The 19,947-nt window shown below is 35.6% G+C and overlaps 1 protein-coding gene across 1 annotated transcript in view; it reads right to left on the bottom strand.

Moving 5' to 3' along the window:
- The window catches only part of LOC127426127 (testis-expressed protein 264 homolog), a 107,478-nt gene that overhangs the window by 18,805 nt on the left and 68,726 nt on the right, over window positions 1–19,947 (bottom strand). The window contains 1 exon segment of the mRNA XM_051672677.1: window positions 4,838–5,000. Coding sequence (XP_051528637.1) covers window positions 4,838–5,000 — 163 coding nt within the window.

The following is a 19,947-nucleotide window of genomic DNA, read 5'->3' as shown; positions in this document are numbered from 1 at the left end:
AAATATTAGATTGTGTGTTAAAAATAAAATTATAAAGACCACATTCCCCATTAGTGCAACAATCTAACCCCGAACTTCCCCCCGAATCAAACAAACAGAAAAAAAGGAAAAACATTTTTATTCTTTAGAATAACATGCTTTGATGACTTGTGCACAATAAGACAAGAAACATGTATTAAGAAATAAAAAACGGTCAAACTGACTTTAAATTTCAGAGGCTGAATTTGGATAAGCATCAGGGTCGGCATGTCCCGCCAGTGGCGTGCACAGATGGGGGGCAACAGAGTCACAAACCCCTTTTGTTCACAAATCTAAAGGTGCCCTTCTGGTTGTCCAGAAAAATGGAAGAATTTTTAAATTGAAAGAAAATTTTGTGGAGGTGCCTTTAACAGCGTGTGCTACAGCAGATTGGGGCGAATTCCAATCGAAAGGGATCATCCCTATGCTCTACTTACTCCGAAGTGCTGAGCCCTCAATGTGGGCACTATGAAGGGTACATGGCATTAATTTATGAGTGCACCCTTCGCTAACAGTCTTATGGAATGTCCCTTCAAAACTTCCATTTGGAACATACTTTGGAGCGATTTCACCTTTCAGTAGTGCCCTACAAGGAAGCCAAAATGAAGTTTGAAATTGGCCCGGAACATCAAAGTGGCATTGCCTAGGACGAGTAACAGGTCACGTAAAAAGTCCACTCTATGTATTGTTTTATAAGTTCATCAAAAGAATAATACTTTATTACAATTGCATTTCCGACATCGCACACTTGCAGAGTAGACAGCTTTATTAATTATAATGGAAGCGAGCGGTCGAATCACTTTCAGTGTGGATAGAAATTCAATACATCTTTCATAGAATACTGTCATAAACTGAAGGAGCTGCCTGATTCAGCCAAACTCAGTTTGTTTTTTGTTGAAACTAAAAAGCCATTAGACTAATCACTTTCAAAAAAGTACAATGGTATTACCATTTTCTGGACCATGGTATTACACCATCATTGTACCATGGTTCCGCCACATTACTGGTGTAAGGTCAGTATACAGTAAATACTGTATCATTATTTTAACATGAAAAGAAAGACAAAGTACTATAAAAAGTGTCAGTTCTGTAAGAGGATGGTGAGGTTAGAGAGGAAGCAGTAGAGATGTCAGGATGAAGTGAGGGAGCAGAGATGAGAGAAAGTGAAAAGAGTGAGACAAGGAAAAGATTAGAGCCCTAACAAAAAAGCACTATGCCGTTACCAGGTTGTACTATGCTATAATACCCTGTTACTAAATGATTACTATATTAATATTTCATGATATTATCATGGTTCTCCAAGGTACTTAAAAAAAAATACCACGGTTTTACTATGGCACATGTCAAAAACATGGCATAACCAAGACCAAAAAAAAAAAAAAACATTGTAATTCCATTGTGCTTTTAGTGAGAAATAGGACAGATAGGGCTCTATTTATTTATCTATTTTCATAGCTATGTGCTAAGACTGTGTGCATCATCTTTTCCAATTTTCATGAGAGCGCTAATTCTAAGTGCAATTTTCAAAGCGCAAGTGGCCGGGGGTGGGAGTGTTTGCGTTATCTGTGGGTGTATGCGTGCAACTGTGGGTATATAGACCTTATTCATGGTAGCGCCATATTTGATTTTTAATGGGAATGACAACGAGGCAGTGAGGAATAGACTTACCATCTCTTCAATGGCATGCATGGTATAAAGCTGCAAAAAGCTCCTAGATCACATCTGATATTCCACAACTCATGTTGTCTGGAGTTTTTTGATCTGTGTTAAACTATCTTTAGGTCATGGTCTCTTTTTCAATTATGAATATTATGTTTACATTCACAATTGTATTTATGATCTAATTTGCATTATCATTTTTCCACCTGTTGTCATAGAGTGATTTTTCAGTCAGTGCAAAAGGGGCCGGTGGAAGAAGTTGGAGGAAAACGTTTGATTTTTTTGACCACTTCATTATTTTGATTATATTTTCATTTCAGTGTCATTTGAATATAGAAATATTTTTGGTTTAATTTTTTCATGTTTCAATAAATAAATAGTTTAAAATCGAAATTGACCAGTAGAAGGGAAGTGCGTTCCAATACAATCACTGTTAATACTAGCCATGATTTGTGTGTCAGTAGATGAAAATTATAAATAACACTTACATTCTTTATAATTTTACGGAGCATAAATCCAAATCTTGTTGAGAACCACATTTTCCATGGGTTTAAAAGAAGCATATCACTAGAAATACGCTTAGCGCTAGCACTCTTAAAATAGGGCCCACTCTTAAAATAGGGCCCACTAGCTTATAAGAAAAATGCTTAAATACTCTAAAAGCAAAGAAATTAGTTAAGTTTACTTTTGACATAATTAGTTAAGTAGGCTAATATTAATAAAAAAATAAAAAAAAATCTTTTTTTTATCCTTCCGCCACCTATCCATGCTGAGGTCTGTGCACGCCACTGTGTCCCATTGCAGGATCAAACGTGTGCTTGAACAAGGAGAGGACAGAAGGAACAAAACATGCTGTAAAACATATTAAATTTAGCACCACATTAGGACGTATTAAACCAACAGATCAAAAGACTGAATTATGATGCTTTAAATTTGTCCTTTAATCTTCCCTCTTCTCTGCTTTAATCTTCACCCTCTATCATATATTATATTTATTATTATGTGTTAGTTTTAGGGTAACAGACTAACAGGTGGAACTGGCACCATTAGAACACACACATACACACACTTCAGGACAGCTGGTATGGAAAACACACCCCCAGGTCACAAGCAGCTCAACCATGTTTAATTTTGCACAGCAGTACCCCTGGGCTTTGGTCTGACCAGGGCAAACATCCACGTGTGTGCATGCACACGCAAATGCACACACACACACACACACACGCAGATAGTTTCAGTTTATCACCAGTGTAGGTGTAGGTGATCGCGGAGTTCAGCCAATATGACACGTCCACGTTAAAACTCCATAAGGCGGTGATTAACGCCTAATACTTTGCTCGATATTTTTTAGAAGTATCTGTGTAATGTCAGTCTCAGACAACAAGTACTGGACCAATCACTAAGCCCGTTTACATGCACACCAATACGCTGATAACTCTTAAATATCAGCTAATTTGAAAAATCAGACAAAGCAAGAAAACCGCATTTACATGAGATTTGAAATAATCGTGTTATTCTCTGCTTTTGACATCAAACAGAGAAGAGACATTCGCACAACACTTGCAAACATTGTATAAGCCGGTAAGAACGCCAGTAAAGATGTTTACATGTAACACAAAATCTGGGTAATTGGCAAAAATCTACCCGCATCGATCGGTTTATTCTTAAGCTGTTTTTGACTTTACTCCGATAAAGGAAATCCGTTTAATACATTTACATGACTGTATCATTTTATATACAGTATTACATTTTATGGAAATAAAATTTTAGCTAATGTCTTCATTTTTGCCTGTATAAACACTTTCGGAGACTGCTGCTACTTATTTGAATAAGCTATAACTTTTTTGCTCACTTGCAGTGTTCGAATTGTGGCGGGGCTGGGGAGGGTCCCAGACCCCCAATAAGAGTTAGGGAGTCCCCCATAATGCCAAACAATTAGGGGGTCCCCTGTTGATTAATCAAAAATAAAATTATCTGTTTCTTTCTTGTGCTCTAACTTCTATACTAATCTAGCTACGATTAGAACTTGGCAGTGCGATAATGTTGGCTTTTGTATGACCAATTGCTTATGTTCCACATTTTGTATTGTAAGTTTGGACAGAAGCATCTGCTAAATGAATGTAAAATACTAGAAACATAAAACTAGATTTTTTTTCATATTGCGCTGACACAATGCAACATTGTCCATTATTTGTCCCATTTTTCATAAGTAATCCAAGATTTTTTTTTTCCATATAAAAATTCTAAACATGTCCAAGTGCACCACAAGCTTTTTTTTTTTTCAATATCTGTAATCAATATCTCAATATCTTTCTCAGTATCTTTAAATATGCAAGAAAACAGAGAAAACAATACATGCAACCATTAATTTGAGTTAGGTCTTATTTATAGCTCTACCATACACTTTGCATGACATCCACAGCCACTTTTAAAATTCTAAAAAATAACAGACTATTATTAAGCCTAACATCTTACCACTCATTAAAATATAAAAATGTAATCTCAAATTTATTCTTTGAATCTTACTTTTTGTGTTTTCTTTTTGTTCTTTTACTTTCTTTTACCTTTATTATCATGCACTGAAGCGATTGAGAGAGAGTGAAGCCACATAAAGATGGTTAAAATACAAAAATAAATAAATAAAAAAGACTAGGTTTAAATTGTTCTCTTGTCTCTTTTTTATTTGGAATTATCAGTATATGTTTTTTTTTGTTTTGTTTTTTTAAATCAGTAAATGACGGAGAATTTTCGGTTAGGGCAACCCCAGGATGACTGGTTCCTTGGTTACATTTTTTGCATCGATTCATTGTTGTAGCAATAATATTTTTTAATTGTATTTTATTACTAGTCATAAAACCACATAACATGAAAAAATATCAAGTCATTCCAGAGTCTTCCACTTTTAAGTCCAAGACGAGTGTCGAGTCATTTGCCCTAAAGTTAAGTCAAGTCATTTTCTGCATTTAATCAAGCAAATCACAGGTCCTTAAATTTGCAAATTGGAGTCAGATCTGAGTTGAGTCATGTAACTTGAGTCCCCAAGCTCTGGATGATAGTCAGAAATATGGTTCTGTGAGACTACTGTTACTGAAATAAATGTATTGAAAGCTGCTTTAGATAAGAAATCATCTACTAAACGACAAATTAGTAACTAGTTTACCTGTGATATCTGTCCTCCCATCCTCTTCAGACTCCTTTAACCACCTCTGGGCCTCTCTGACCTCAGGAACATAAAAATCACCCTGTCTGGCCAGAGGAGCCATGTAGTGGATCATTCCCTCTCGGTAGATCTCCAGAAATGGATGTGCACACAACTTTCTCTCCTAATAGGCAAACAAAGACAAAAGGGGGAAAAAAATACTGTGGTTTAGGTTTAAACTTTATATTACAAAATATGTTCTAAGCACATTTAAAGGCTAATTAAATATGTGCAATATAATAATAATAATAAAAACAAATTTTTTATTTATACAGTGCCATGTTTCTACAGACTCAAGGTTACTTTATAAAATTACAAAAAAGACATCTAAAAACTACACAGTTATCTGGAAACTTCATTCTGATTGGTCAATTGCTGCCTTTCACAGCTGTGCTAGCATCATATCTCTTGAACTCTACAGTATCTTTCTTCTTACATACAATAATTTAAACTCGAATCATTAATTCATGTTTATTTGGCATGTAGCTATGTTTGTATCAGGGTTTATTTTGTGCTAATGCCTGGCTGACTGTTTATTATACCTTACATAAGGACATTTTGCTCATATATCATCCTACACCTAAAAATCTCTAAGAATTTTAAGAATTATACACTGCTCGAAACCTGAAATAACATTCAGATTAGTTCATCTCTAAACATAAAAGACATAGCAAGCTGTTTTTTTCAACCCTCCTATTGTCTTAAAGAAACTGCACCATCCTTTTGTCCTTATTGTATGTATTGAAAGCCATTCAAAATGTATAAATTCTTGAGTAAAGTACAAAGACCCCCCTTAAAGAAAATCAGTTTTATTGTGGTACCAAAGTGTAAAATGATAGGGGAAAAAGATATAGTAACACTTTCTATGAAGCCCATATTTATAATGCATTGTAAAGGCATTATAATGCATTAGTAATGTCTCATAATACACCTTATAATGTTATAACTTCTCATAATTATTGTAACCACAATTGTAATACATTATAATACTTACCTATTCATAGTTATACCTTAGAGTATAATGCATTATAACACAAGCAACATCCAATTTTTATAACTGCAGAAGTTAATTATAATTTTGTAATATATATAACAGGTGTGCTTTAAGTAAAGTGACAAAAGCAATGTCTTCTTATAAACATTCATAAGATATTTTGTAAGTGGTTATAAGACATTACAAGTCATGCTGGAAGTTATATATATTACACATGCACAAAATACAAAATAGCACATTCAATGTAAATTTTGAGATATACAAAAAACACTTGTAAAGCTACAAGGTTAAAGGGGTCACAAAATGGAGAATCAAATTTTCCTTGATATTTGGACAGATAAGAGGAAACCGTACTATACAAATATATTGTACATTTCAGAACTCAAAACTTCCTCCCCAGGAGGAAGAGCATTTATAGTTGCCAGAAACATTTCATTTTTAAATCTGTCTGTTCGTGATGTCACGGCACAATGCTTATTTGCATTTACACATCCCACAACATGCGTCACTGCACCCTTTGCCCCGCCAACTGGCACACAGTTCAAGTCAAAGAGAGCAGACCTTGTGTGGCTAACTATTCCTAACATAACACCAAAGGGGACCCATCTGGATTATTTTGGATTATTTTGTATATGAATATGAACTACACAGACTCTTTGACTGCTGCCATGTATCTCGAAACTTTTAAAAGATACGGTGTCAAGTTACAACTCTGAAAGGAAGAACCAATTCTCTTTTATTCCGCTGCTGCCTCTTTTTTTTCTGGCTCAGTGAATCAGTCATAATATGATTCAAGCTTTGCAAAGGAACTGTTATTGAAGGAGGGGGCTGTTAAAAACACTTCAAAAATGAAAGTAAACCATATCATTCATGAATATTTTAAATGTCATGACTGTTTGATAGTTTATGGTGCTGAGTGATAACAGCTGTGCTTGAGATGAACAGTTTAATATATTTGGATACAATGTTGGATGTGTGTTTGTATAAACCCTGCAATTTTGTTTTATAATGTTGAGGGGCTTGTCCATTCTCTTCCAACTGAGTTTGCTGAACTTGAGGTGCTGCATGATGTTAGCCAATCATAACAGTGGGCGTTTATGTTGAAGTTTTAAGGAGGCGCTTAGGCCAAGACCGAGCGTTTCAGACAGAGTGCCAAAAACAGGTTGGAAAATGATCATATATTACCAAATTGTGACTGTTTTGGTGAAAAACAACTTTTATAACATTATCATTGGACCTCAGGGAAGATAATAAAATTATAAAAAATATCACTTTATGACACCCTTTAAATACATCAGAAACACTCTCTCATGAGACATAATATGTGTGTTGATCACATATGTAGCCAATCTTCTTGGGTGTAAACACACACACACACACACAAAAAAAGAAAATCAAACTGATTCTATACTGGACTCTATTCAATAAACTTTAATGTTTGTGCATCTTATTTGGAGATTTATTTTATAAATAACTTCCATTGTATAAGTTTGACTTGTAATGTATTGTATGTTACAAGTTTATATTATGGCTGTTTATAAGAAGATATTGCTTTTGTAACTTTACTTAAAGCAGGCAAAGACCACTTATAATATGATCACTTCATAAAGCCTTTTGACTGTTCACACTATACAGCACTTATATGATTACATTTATAAACATCTGCTGCTTTAACATTGGATGTTGCTTGTGTTATAATGCATTATACTCTAAAGTATAACTATGTGTAGGGGAAGTCTTATAATGTATATTATAACTGTAGTTATAATTATATATGTGAAGTTATAACTTATTCTAAGGTGTATTATGAGACATTATGAATGCAGTATAATGCATGTATAATGCTTTTACAATGCATTATAAATATCGGCTTCATAAAAAAGTGTTAAAAAAGATATGGAGTAACATAATTTTTAATAATAAAAAAAAAAAAAACTTTTTGACCAAGGATGTCAAAATGTCTTTACAGTTAATATCTTAACTATAATACAACAAGTCAAATTTAATTTATAGATGTACAAAAAATTGCTTAAAGCTGTAAAACATTTAGAAAGTCAGAAGGTGAAAGGTCACAACTGGTTCTTCCCATATGGGTCAATTATATTCAAAAATGAATTTTCTTTTTTACTTTGTTTTGACGGTCTTGACAAAGTTACAATGTACGGTTAAAGGAAAAGCTAAGAAGCACGTTTTCCAGGGTTCTCAGTAAGACACAAAGATTAGAGAGCTGTGTCCACCCACTGACACTTCCTCTTCCTCTACTCTCTCCTCTGTTCTTCCTTTCTTTCCTCTCTTCTCTCCCTTATTACTCACTGCTTTTAACAATGATGAGGCCTTGCCAACTGTACTGCTCTCTCCATCCCTGGTGCATCCACTTAACGCTTACTATATTATTCAGAACATACACACACCTCTAATTAAAGCTAGCGTAATTTGAATTGAACAGATTTTAAGGAGCTCCAACAGAGAATTTAGAACCTCCTATTGAGACAAAATTGTGTTTTGTGATCTTTTATATCAAAGTCTAAGATGAAAAATTATCTAAATCACACTGATTCAAACAAACCAGTAATATACAAAAAAGAGGCTTATGAGGGGATGATAGGGGTTCCAATAGGTCAACATGTGCTTGCAATGTCAAGGTCATGGGTGCGATTAAAAGGGAACATGCATACTGATAGAATGTACCATGAATGCACCGTAAGGCCCAAAATAAACTCTACGCCAGTCGGCACAAACTGAAAACGCTTCTAGTGTTGCTAAATTGTACAAGCTGTTGTGTACCAAAATGTGTTCAAAAACAATTCAAACACATTGTATCCTTGCATAGCTGGTATTAGCGTAAATTGTATTGTCCTATGGTCAAATTTCTTCAAAAAATCTTTCTGTTACGACAGAGCAACAGTTTGAAGAGAAACTTGCAGAGCAAGTTAGTTAACTTGAGCTAAACTGTAAGCATGTAGCTACCTAAATAACAACACAGCTGGTTTAATGGCACAAACATTTGAAGTTGTAATTGTTACCACCACAGTAACCCAAGACCACACGTTAAGTACTTACAATGGGACCGCATGCTTGCAATGTGTTGGGCAAGCATTCACCTATGCCTACATGCATTGAGTATGTTTCAGGCCTAATTTATTTTCAGAAATAACATAATATAATATTATAAATAATATAATAATGTTCTCAATTGCATACATTCCAAACCTCTAAAAGACCCATAGATGATCTAGCCCGTGCCCACCCTGCAGCACGAGTCGGTTTCACTTCAGGAAGTGTTAGTTAACAGCAGTCAAATGTTATATCAGTATTCATTAAGCTAATGAACATTTTAAGATGAAATGTTAAATATGCAAATCAGAAAACTTCTTATGGAAGGAATTTAACTGCAAAAAATCAAGAAGACTGATCACCAGATTGGACAGAATTTGTATTTGGATAAATCAAGTTTGTTTAAATCATATCAGTCCAAATTTCAAATCAGTCCATTTTCAGCTGTCTATGTGTAGAAATACAGTCTGGGACACCAGAGAAATCTCTGTTCTGCATCTTTACTTAATATCTCCCACCATCTGTTTCTTTTAGACAAGGATTTTAACACCTGTATGACACAGTCTGGCTGTAATGCCTGTGATGCATCCAGTCTCATAATCTAATTCTGATTTATCCAAAAAGGACATACAGTGCATTCAAGGTAAGCATTTTATAAATTTTTGTGTTCCTTTGGAACTGAACCCATAATCCTGACATTGCAATCACCATGCTCTACCAGATGAGCTACAGAAACACATAATTTATGTCTAAATTATGTCCAGAATTCAAAAAACTCTTGTGTTAAAGACATACAGTATCTATCTATGATGATATATCTACATATTTATATACTTCATTTGAAATGCTTAACCGTCAAAAATATTGACCCACAGACTAGTATGGACTTGGACTGATTCTTCATCGACTTGCCTTTGTACTTGCATGCTGCACTCTTAACGTTTAACAAATAAATGCAAAGTCTGAGAAACCAGGAGGTCTGATCTGAAACATTGATCTTCCCCTGGTGCTCTTCTTCTCAGAGAATTCTCTCATTTTGATGATTGGCATACACTACTTCAAACAAAGCTGGAGGACTAGGGCCATAAACAGGGACAGAAGACAGAACGGAATCTGGGGGGGGTTATGTAACTATTAATATATCAATATCATAAACAATGTATTTGTGCCATTCTGTCTGAGCTCTGGTCTCTTGAAAATATAAAATGCACAGATGAGCAAGTTTTAACAATGTGTGTTGATTTTATTGATTTGAACACTTAGGTTACAAAATTGGGCCTATTGTTTGTGCAAGGATCTATGCTAATCAAAGGTCAGCTAATTTATCATTATTAAGAATTTAGGAGCTTACGTTTCTTTGGTTTGTGCAGAACAACTTCAATTGCTGATGCATAATCCATAAGTGTATTGTTCAGTTCCCTCCTGTGGGATTTTTTAAATTGGCTTATGGCTGAACTATTGATTCTGTAAAATTAACCAGCACCCAGGCCCATGTGGCACTCTACAAATAAACTAAAGCTGGAGGGGAAGAAGTTTCATATCCATCCTCATCAGGTCAGGTATTGTTTGACTGTCTCTCTTTGGCATTCTCTCCCCTCAAGGAATCAGCCTTTCTGTAGTTAACTGGAATATTCCTCTGTATTCTCATTTATTATATTAACCCATGAATGTAAAGGTATAAAGCATACTGTAGCAGTGAAGGCCCATTGTACTGAAAGTATTTTTTGCTTGATCGTTTTGAACAACCTGGTCTCATAGAATCACGTTACTACAATGATGAGCCAAAAGTTTATAATTACCTGCCTAATATGCTGTTGGTCCTCCACATGCCACTAAAACAGCGCCGACCCGCTGAGCCATGGACTCTACAAGACCCCTGAAGTTGTCTTGTGGTATCTTACACCAAGACATTAGCAGCAGAACCTTCAAGTCCTTTAACATGCGAGGTGGAGCCGCTGTGGTCAGACTTGTTGGTCCAACACATCCCACAGATGCTCGATCGGATTGAGATCTGGGAAATGTGGAGGCCAGGACAACACCTTGAACTCTTCATCATTTTCCTCAAACCATTCCCGAACAATGTGTGCAGTGGGGCAGGGCCCATTATCCTGTTGAAAGAGGCCACCGCCATCAGGGAATACCATTGCCATGAAGGGGTGTACCAGCTCTGCAAAGTGTTTAGGTGGGTGGCACGTGTCAAACTGATGTCCCTTTGAATGGCTGGACCCAGTGTTTCCCAGCAGAATATTGTCCAAAGCATCACACTCTCTCCACCCACTTGTAGTATTCCCACAGTGCATCCTGATGCCATCACTTTCCCAAGTAAACGGCGCACATGTACACGGTAGTCCACGTGATGTAAAAGAAAACAGGACTCATCGGACCAGGTGACCTTCTTCCACTGCTCCAAGGTCCAGTTCCGACGCTCACATGCCCATTGTAGGCACTTTCGATGGTGAATAGGTGTCATCATGGGCACTCTGACTGGTCTGCGGCTACGCAGCCCCGTATGCAGCAGAGTGTGATGCACTGTGTGTTGTGACACGTTCCTCCCGTAACCATCATTAACATTTTCTGTGACTTGTGCTACAGTAGACCTTCTTTCAGTTCGGACCAGATGGGATAGCCTTGGGTGCCCAACATCCTGTCGCCGGTTTATGGCTTGTCCCTCATTGGACTACTGTTGGTAGGTACTCACCACTACTGACCGGTAGCACCCCACAAGCCTTGTCGTTTCAGAGATGCTCTGACCCAGTCTTCTAGCCATAACAATTTGGCCCTTGTTAAAGTCGCTCAGGTCTTTACTCCTGCCCATTTCTCCTGCATTCAACACACTGACTACAAGAACTGATTGTTCGCTTACAATCTAATCTACCCAAACCTTGACATGTGGCCTTGTTAGGAGATGATCAACGTTATTCGCTTCACCTGTGATTGGTTATAATATTTTGGCTCATCGGTGTATACTGTACCTGCATTTTTGCAAAATGATTTTTACATGACTCGTTGTACATATTGCAACAGTTTCCTGTTGAAAATAGCACTATATAGGAGCTACAACAACAATGACTTGTATTTCCTTTCACACAAATCACGGATAAAATGGCAGATTATAAATTGCTCCTGCTGCTCACACAATGCTTTCTTATGACATCTAAACACTTTTACTATAGCGCATGACTTGTAAGGCGATACATTTAATGTTTGCATTACACAACCACAACAACAACACTTACAAGCTTGTTCAAATGTGATTAAATTGAGATTGTTGAGAGCGTTGCACTTGTGATGCAAAATCCAGAGAACAAGTCCCACAGAGCATGCAAGCTGACACATGAGCTGAAAGGCAAACCACAAAACCACGTGGTTGCTTCAACAATTGCATTTTTCATGTCACATTTGTTTTGTATGACACTTTTGGTTAGGTTTAAATTGATGGTTAAAGGAATATTCGGGATTCAATACAAGTTAAGCTCAATCGACAGCATTTGTGGCATTAAGTTAGTTACCACAAAAATTTATTTTGACTAGTCCCTCCTTTTCTTTAAAAGGAGCACAAATCGAGGTTACAGTGAGACACTTACAATAGAAGTGAATGAGGCCAATTTTTAGATGGTTTAAAGGCAGAAATGTGAAGCTTATAATTTTATAAAAACATTTACATTAATTCTTCTGTTAAAAATCATGTAATATTTGAGCTGTAAAGTTGTTTAAATCGTAATTTTTACAGTTGTTTTAGGGTTTAAGGGTTTGTTGACATTACATCATCAAGGCTATATCTTTACACAGAAAAGTTTTAGAAGCAATTTTATCACATTAAAATCATGTTAACACATATTGTTTAGGTCTTGTGACCATACTTCTGAAATAGTGAGGATTTTAACATTTACAGATTCACTTCCATTGTACAGTAAGTGCCTCACTGGAACTTTTTTTTAAAGAAAAGGAAGGGCAAGTCAAAATAAATTTTTGTGGTAATCAATATTATGCCATAAATGCTGTCGATTGAGCTTAACTGGTATTGAACCCGGAATATTCCTTTAAGGGTACACTGTAAAAAGAAATGTCTGTCATTCGAACAGTAAAGGTCTGTAAAAATGCTACAGTAAAAAAACGTAAATTGGTTAACGAATAGTTACCATAAAATATATGTTAAATTTGTTTTACATATATTTAAAAAGACAATACATGTAGTTTTATGGTAAAATATTGTAAAAATGTAAAAAGTTTAGATGAAAAAAGTATGATTTTCCCATATAATTAACAGTTAAAATGTATATTATGTTTAACAAGAGATTATGGTAAAAAACAGTAATTGGGCATTCCCAGAATTCCATTACATTTCATTATATTTTAGGGGAATAGTTATGTTTCTTCTTATTTTTTCATTTATGTACTTTGGGGTGTTTTGTGTTATATTTTATGTAGTTTGGTTAATGTTTATTGCATAGTTTTAATTTCACGTGTGTTACGCTGATGGTGTTAAGTGTTTGTGTGAGTAACACTGAGCACTCTCTCTACATGTTTATTGGTCATTGCTCCTGCCCTTCTGTAATTACTATGGTGATTAACAATACGTTATAAAGTGAAAAGCAGATTTTTACAGTTTCAAAAGGTTAATATATTAAGTTTATCATTTAATAATATAAACGACGGTACTGCACCGTAAAATATACCATAAAAAAACAACAGTTTTAAACTGTAAAATGTACAGGTTGTTCTGTAAAGTTGTTTATATTTTGACAGCATTTTTTACATAATTATTCTGGCAACCACAGCTGCCAATTATTTTATTTATTTTTTTGTTGTAAAAACAACAGGATTTTTTTTTTTTTTTTTACAGTGTAGGGAGGTATTTTTTGTTGATTTATAACTCAGTAGAGCATTAACCTTAACCCTCATCTGTTTGGGAGAAAATGTAACTCTCTTTTAGTGCCAAACTATGGACATTTCATCTCTGATCTGCCACGATACGTGTAATGAACCACAAAATCTCATTTTCCAAACATTTCATCACAGTGACATAATTTTCATGAACTCAGGCTGGTTTTGAATCAAAAAAGTATTCAAAAACCAGCAAAAAAAAAAAAAAAAAAAAAAAAAAAAACTATATTTATATTTATACAAGACTATATTTATGAGGGAATGTTTTTAATGTTACCGCTCAAAATCTATTTCACTGTGGAGATCATGAATGGCACTTTTACTTATGGAACCCTACTGTTCAGCTATATAGGCATCAACTCTTCTCATTCTGTATTGCATGAGCAAATGTGATATAAACTAATTTTCAGTTGATTTTGGTCCTCATTATCTGTTACTAAATCTCATCTAAAGGTGAGACATAAGGCATTTGTTTATAAAAGAACACAAAAATCCATGCAAGGAGAATGGAAAGAGACAAGGGGGAAAAAAAAAGCAGAGAGGCGTCATCGCAAACTCCAACAAGAAAGGAAAACAGATGGGAGCGGAAAAAAATAGAGGGACAGTGGAAGACAAGACTGAGCCAGAGACAAAGATGAAAAGCTGTCAAATTTTCTCATCCAAATTCAAGAGAAAAGGTTGAGTCTCACATGGCTGTTCTACTCTGCATTTCTCTTTAATTAATGTTCCCTCTTATAGATCCAGCACCGCTAGACTCAAATACAGAGCAGTGAAATTTCCTTTGCTCTTCTCAACAATAAGAGACAGATACTAAGCATAAATTCCCTTTCAACACTTTAGATCAGTGCTTCTGGACTGGTTTTGCTTCAGGACCCAGATTGGACTCACTTTATATTAGGTGTCTTTAACTACTGTGTACTTTAAGGATTAGGTCACCTAAAAATGAAAATTCAGTCAATAACCCTATATTACTTTCTTTTTCTTAACACAAAGGGAGAAATTGTGAAAAAAAAAATTCTTAGTGATGTCACTTGGTGACCACCTCTTCAAGCTTCAAAAGGACACAAAAGTATAAATCAGAAGTCTAATAAATTATTTCATGAGACTCATGATTGTTATGAAAGCGTACGATAAGGTTTGGTGAGAAACAAACTGAAATCTAATGTATTATTTAGTGAAAATGTTCACTGACCGTTGATCTCCTGTGCTCGTTCATGATAGGGCACGAGAGTAACAGTTCACGAAGCCCCCTCGCAACATTAGGGCGTTCACGCTAAAACTCATCTTGTTATCTAAAAAAAGGTCCTCCACAGCGAAGCAGAACACAACACATCTGCACACAAATCAGAGAACAGAACTTACTAAACATGTCTGAAGATTTTGTAGTCAAAGAATTTATGCATTTCTACGCCCAGACTTATTTTTTGAATGGAGTACTCTGAAATCAAACAGAAACATAGAAGACGTTTCTGCTATAGTCAGCCACAATCACACTGTGTCCTAACCTGACGGCAAACAGCATGCGATAAAAAGTATCTTCTCTCAGTTAATCAGAGTTTTTGTCCTAAACAGCAGTGATGAGCGACGGTACATTCTATAGATCGCTTGTTTTCTATTTTCAGTATCGCACAGGTATCCATCCACTGTGAACTGCCACCAGTCCAAAAACTTTCAAAAAAATAAGGCTGGGCACAGAAATGCATAAATTCTTTGACTACAAACTCTTCAGATATGTTTAGTAAGTTCTGTTCTCTTTTTTGTGTGCAGATGTGTTGTGTTCTGTTGTCGCTATCGCTGTTTTTAGATAAACAAAATGAGTTTTCACTTGAACACTCCAATGTTGCGAGGGAGCTGCATGAACTGCTGCTCTCGAGCCCAATCGTGAACGTGCACAGGAGATCAATGGTCAGTAAACATTTTCACTAAATAATACATTAAATGTTAGTTTGATTCTCACTAAACCTTATCGTATGCTTTCATAACAGTCACATGGAATAATTTATTAGACTTCTGAATTATACTTTTGCATTCTTTTGAAGTTTTAAGAGGTTTTCACTATAAACTGCCATTGTATACCATTGTATCCGTGCTCTTAAAGGGGCACCTTTACATTTGTGAATGAAAGGAGCAGGAGTTTGCACCCCTGTAAACCCCGTTATGTGCACGTCATTGTCACTGAGCACAACATTTTTTCACAATTTCTCCCTTTGTGTTAAGAAATATATATTTATATTTATATATATATTTATATATATATATATATATATATATATATATATATATATATATATAGTGTTATAACAACACAGGGGTGAGTAAACATTGACTGAATTTTCATTTTTGGGTGAACTATCCCTTTAAGCATTTGATACAATGAACTTATTATGTACATTCATGTTGTTGCATTGTAGTTACATTTAAAGTACCTGCACTTAATTACATCTGTAGTTACACTGTTAAACTTATCCCTAATCCTAAACCTAACCCTACCCCAACCCTAACCGTAATCTAAACCTTAACCATAAACCTACCCATACCTCAACCAGCAAAGTAGCAGCAAATGTGAATCTTGTGAGAATTTTGAAGTACATGCTGTTACACAGTAAGTACTTTGCATTGTATGTATTTTAATGTTAATACATAGTAGTTATAGACACCTAATATAAAGTGGGAGGGATCCCCAGATTTTATATTGGACATCGAGTGGTGACTCAACCAGTACCAAAATTGCTTATTGTACACCAGTAAACAAAAATGTCCTTGAAATTAAGTACTGAATTGCATTAAATTACATAACCTGCCAAGACCCAACAAAATGCGAAAATATTAACAAGACATAGGCTGAATAGAAAAATCGACAACTTTGTAATATGCATGAACAACAGAAGAACTGTAAATTAAAAAACAAACAAAAAAACCAGCATAACACGTGGAAAAAACAATGGGCCAAATATTGTATTAGTATTATACATATTACCAAGCAACATGTAATTTGCACAAAATAGTTTGAATGGACACACAGCCTTTGATGCCAACACCAAAAGATACATGAAGATTTTTCTCCTCCTGTTTAAAAGCTGATAAGCCTATTTACTTTGCTCTCCTAACTATGCATGATTATTTTGTTAGTTGCATTTGATTATTTGCATTTAGCTTTGCATTTAGCTCTGTTTTTGCACTTGCTGTCCGTGTGGCCTTTTCAGAACAGACAAGCAACTAATTTTTGGGCCTTTAATTTATGCTGATAACAATAAAAAAAAATGGCACCTTCATGGAAGAAGGCACTTTCTTAGTGATGAACTACTGCCATAAACCACGCACACTATCAGTGTCTCCAGGGGTAGCACCTTTCATAAGGGAATAACGATAAGACACAGAGAGAGACTATTCACGAAAAGACGTGAGTGACAAGAAGAAAAGGTCCCTGCGTTGGCTAATGGAGAAACCCATCCAATTTTTGGCTTGGTGATTGTGTAGTTTTAAGGTTGCCTGGGATGTCCCTCTATTGCAATCTAAACAGGCTCTGTGTTTAGAAACACTGTTGTTTCTCTTCGGCATAAGAAATAGGGAGAATGTTGCTGGGATATGTCTAAACCACTCATTAAAATTGTTTTGATATAAAGCATGATAGCTGAATGCAGATGTTTAGGTGATGGCATGCATAAGGATAATGAAAGGGCATGTGAAGAAAGAGCAGTGCGAGAATTAGCTAATTTAAATAACAATGTTATTAAAATAAAATTAAACAACATTAAGTGTTACGTTAAATTAAATTATTTTAAAATGGATAGTTCTGACTCTTTCTGACTGGATGAGCTACGTTCTACGTTCGCCGGTGTAATAGTCTTAGTTCTGGAAGTATTTCCCCCATTAATTGTTTTTTCATGGGGATTTCATAAAATCCTTTATGAAAGAGTTCTAAGACTTGAACCACACGAACAAGCTCTGAGGTGAATCGTTACAAACTTTGATTTGAAGTCTTAATAAGGGTATGTACTACAATCCCATGAAGCATTGTGAATCGAATTAAAAATAATGGATCACGAATAATGTAGATGTTTACCTGGAATGCCGCAATTAAAGGGGTCATAAAGTGCTATTTTTTTTTATTTGATTATCTTCCCTGAGGTCCATGATAATGATTTAAAAGTTTTTTGCACCAAAACAGTCACAATTTAGGAATATATGATAATGTTTGGCCCTGTTTTTGTCTGAAACGCTCAGTTTTGGCCTAACTTCAACGTAAACGCCCAATGTTCTGATTAGCTAACATCATGCAGCCCCTCAAATTCAGCAAACTCAATCGGAAGAGAATAAACTAACCATAAACTATCAAACAGTCATGTATATTCATGAATCATGGTAATTCAATATTCATGAATTAAACAGTTTACTTACGTTTTTTAAGTGTTTTTACTGCCCCATCCTTCAATAACAGTTCCTTTGCAAAACCTGAATCGTATTATGATGGTTCACAAACAGTCGACGCTGACATGAACGGAAAAAAATGAATACATCATAGTCCAAAGAACGGTGAAATGACACACACACATACTGTAGGCACAATGAGGTGCACATCGCCGGAAACACACCGAAATGGTCAAAGACAACCATCATCAAAGATGTCCTGTGTTTACATACACATTAAACATTTAAAAATAGCGCAGATGGGCAGAACATGACATGTTTGTGCTCAAACCAACAAGAGGCAGCAGCTGAATGAAAGAGAACTGCTTCTCCCTTTCAGAGTTGTAACTTGACACCGCATCTTTAAAAGTGGCAAGATACATGACAGCGGTCAAAGAGTCTGTGTAGTTCATGGTCATATACAAAATAATTCAAAATAGTCCAGATGGGTCCCCTTTGTTGTTATGTTAGGAACAGTTAGCCACAAAAGGCCTGCTCTCTTGGCTTGAACTTCGCGCCAATGGGCGGGGCCAAGGGTGCGATGAAGCATGTTGTGGGATGTGTAAATACAAATTAGCAATGTGTCATGACGTCACGAACAGACAGATGTCAAAACTAGACATTTCAGCAGGGTGGTAATTCTCTTTTAAGACTGGGGAGGAAGTTTTTATTTCTGAAATCTACAGTATGTTTTTATAGTACAGTTACCTCTTATATGCCTAAATGTCAAGGAAAATTTGATTCTCCATTTCATGACCCCTTTAAACAGTTTAAAAAAAGTTGAAATAATGCAGATTGATGGCTTTAGCAGAAGATTTTTGAGAACTTTGCAAATTTATAAAAAATAAAAAAAAATGAAATATCACATTGACATAAGTCGCTGAGGTCTTTACTCCTGCCCATTTCTCCTGCATTTAACATGCTGACTATATAATCTACCCAGACCTTGACATGTGGCCTTGTTAGGAGATGATCAACATTATTCGTTTCACCTGTGAGTGGTTACAATGTTTTGGCTCATCAGTGTATAAATACAGCTACGTTGCTTGGCAATCAAAAATGGCCTACAGCTAGGCTGTATGGGTTTGTAACAACATTAGGGTGAGTAAAAGACAACAGAATTTTCATTTGGTTGCAGCCAACGAAGCTTGCAGGGTTTGTAGAACCATTTTTTAAACCTATTTCTGGCCAGATTGAATGATCAAATGCCTCCTGCTTTAAAATTGACTGATACAGTAAACAGTGTAAACAGACACAGAAGTAGAAGAGTAAAATAGGAAATGGAAGGAGGAAAGGTCAGTCTGGCCACATCAACATAGAATACTCAGGAATGAAGCATTATTGATGTCTCTATATAGCAGCAGATGAGTGCTTTTTTTCCTGGTCAATTTCTTGCCTTGGGATAAACATCTGATGGACCTTTGAGAGGAAAACCTTTTTCAAATATTATGCACAAGTGTTCAGGATAAATTTAGGGATATGAAACAAGACCTTGTAGCGTAACATTCAAATGTACTGTATCTAAATACAGTTTCCCTGTCTTTATCATCTCACATACAGTGCAAATGCACACAGCCATATGCTTTTGCCTCGGGCAATTGCGTTACATTTATTGTGGGTTGAAAGTGTTAAAAAGAGACGAATGCGCCAATATGGCAACATACCACGCATTTTTCTGTAATGACGATCTTGGAATGGAATATGCCTTTGTTATTAAAATCAATTATATGGA

Source organism: Myxocyprinus asiaticus, chromosome 35, assembly GCF_019703515.2.
Source record: "Myxocyprinus asiaticus isolate MX2 ecotype Aquarium Trade chromosome 35, UBuf_Myxa_2, whole genome shotgun sequence".
Taxonomy (NCBI): Eukaryota; Metazoa; Chordata; class Actinopteri; order Cypriniformes; family Catostomidae; genus Myxocyprinus; species Myxocyprinus asiaticus.
This window is presented reverse-complemented; position numbering and strand designations above follow the sequence as displayed.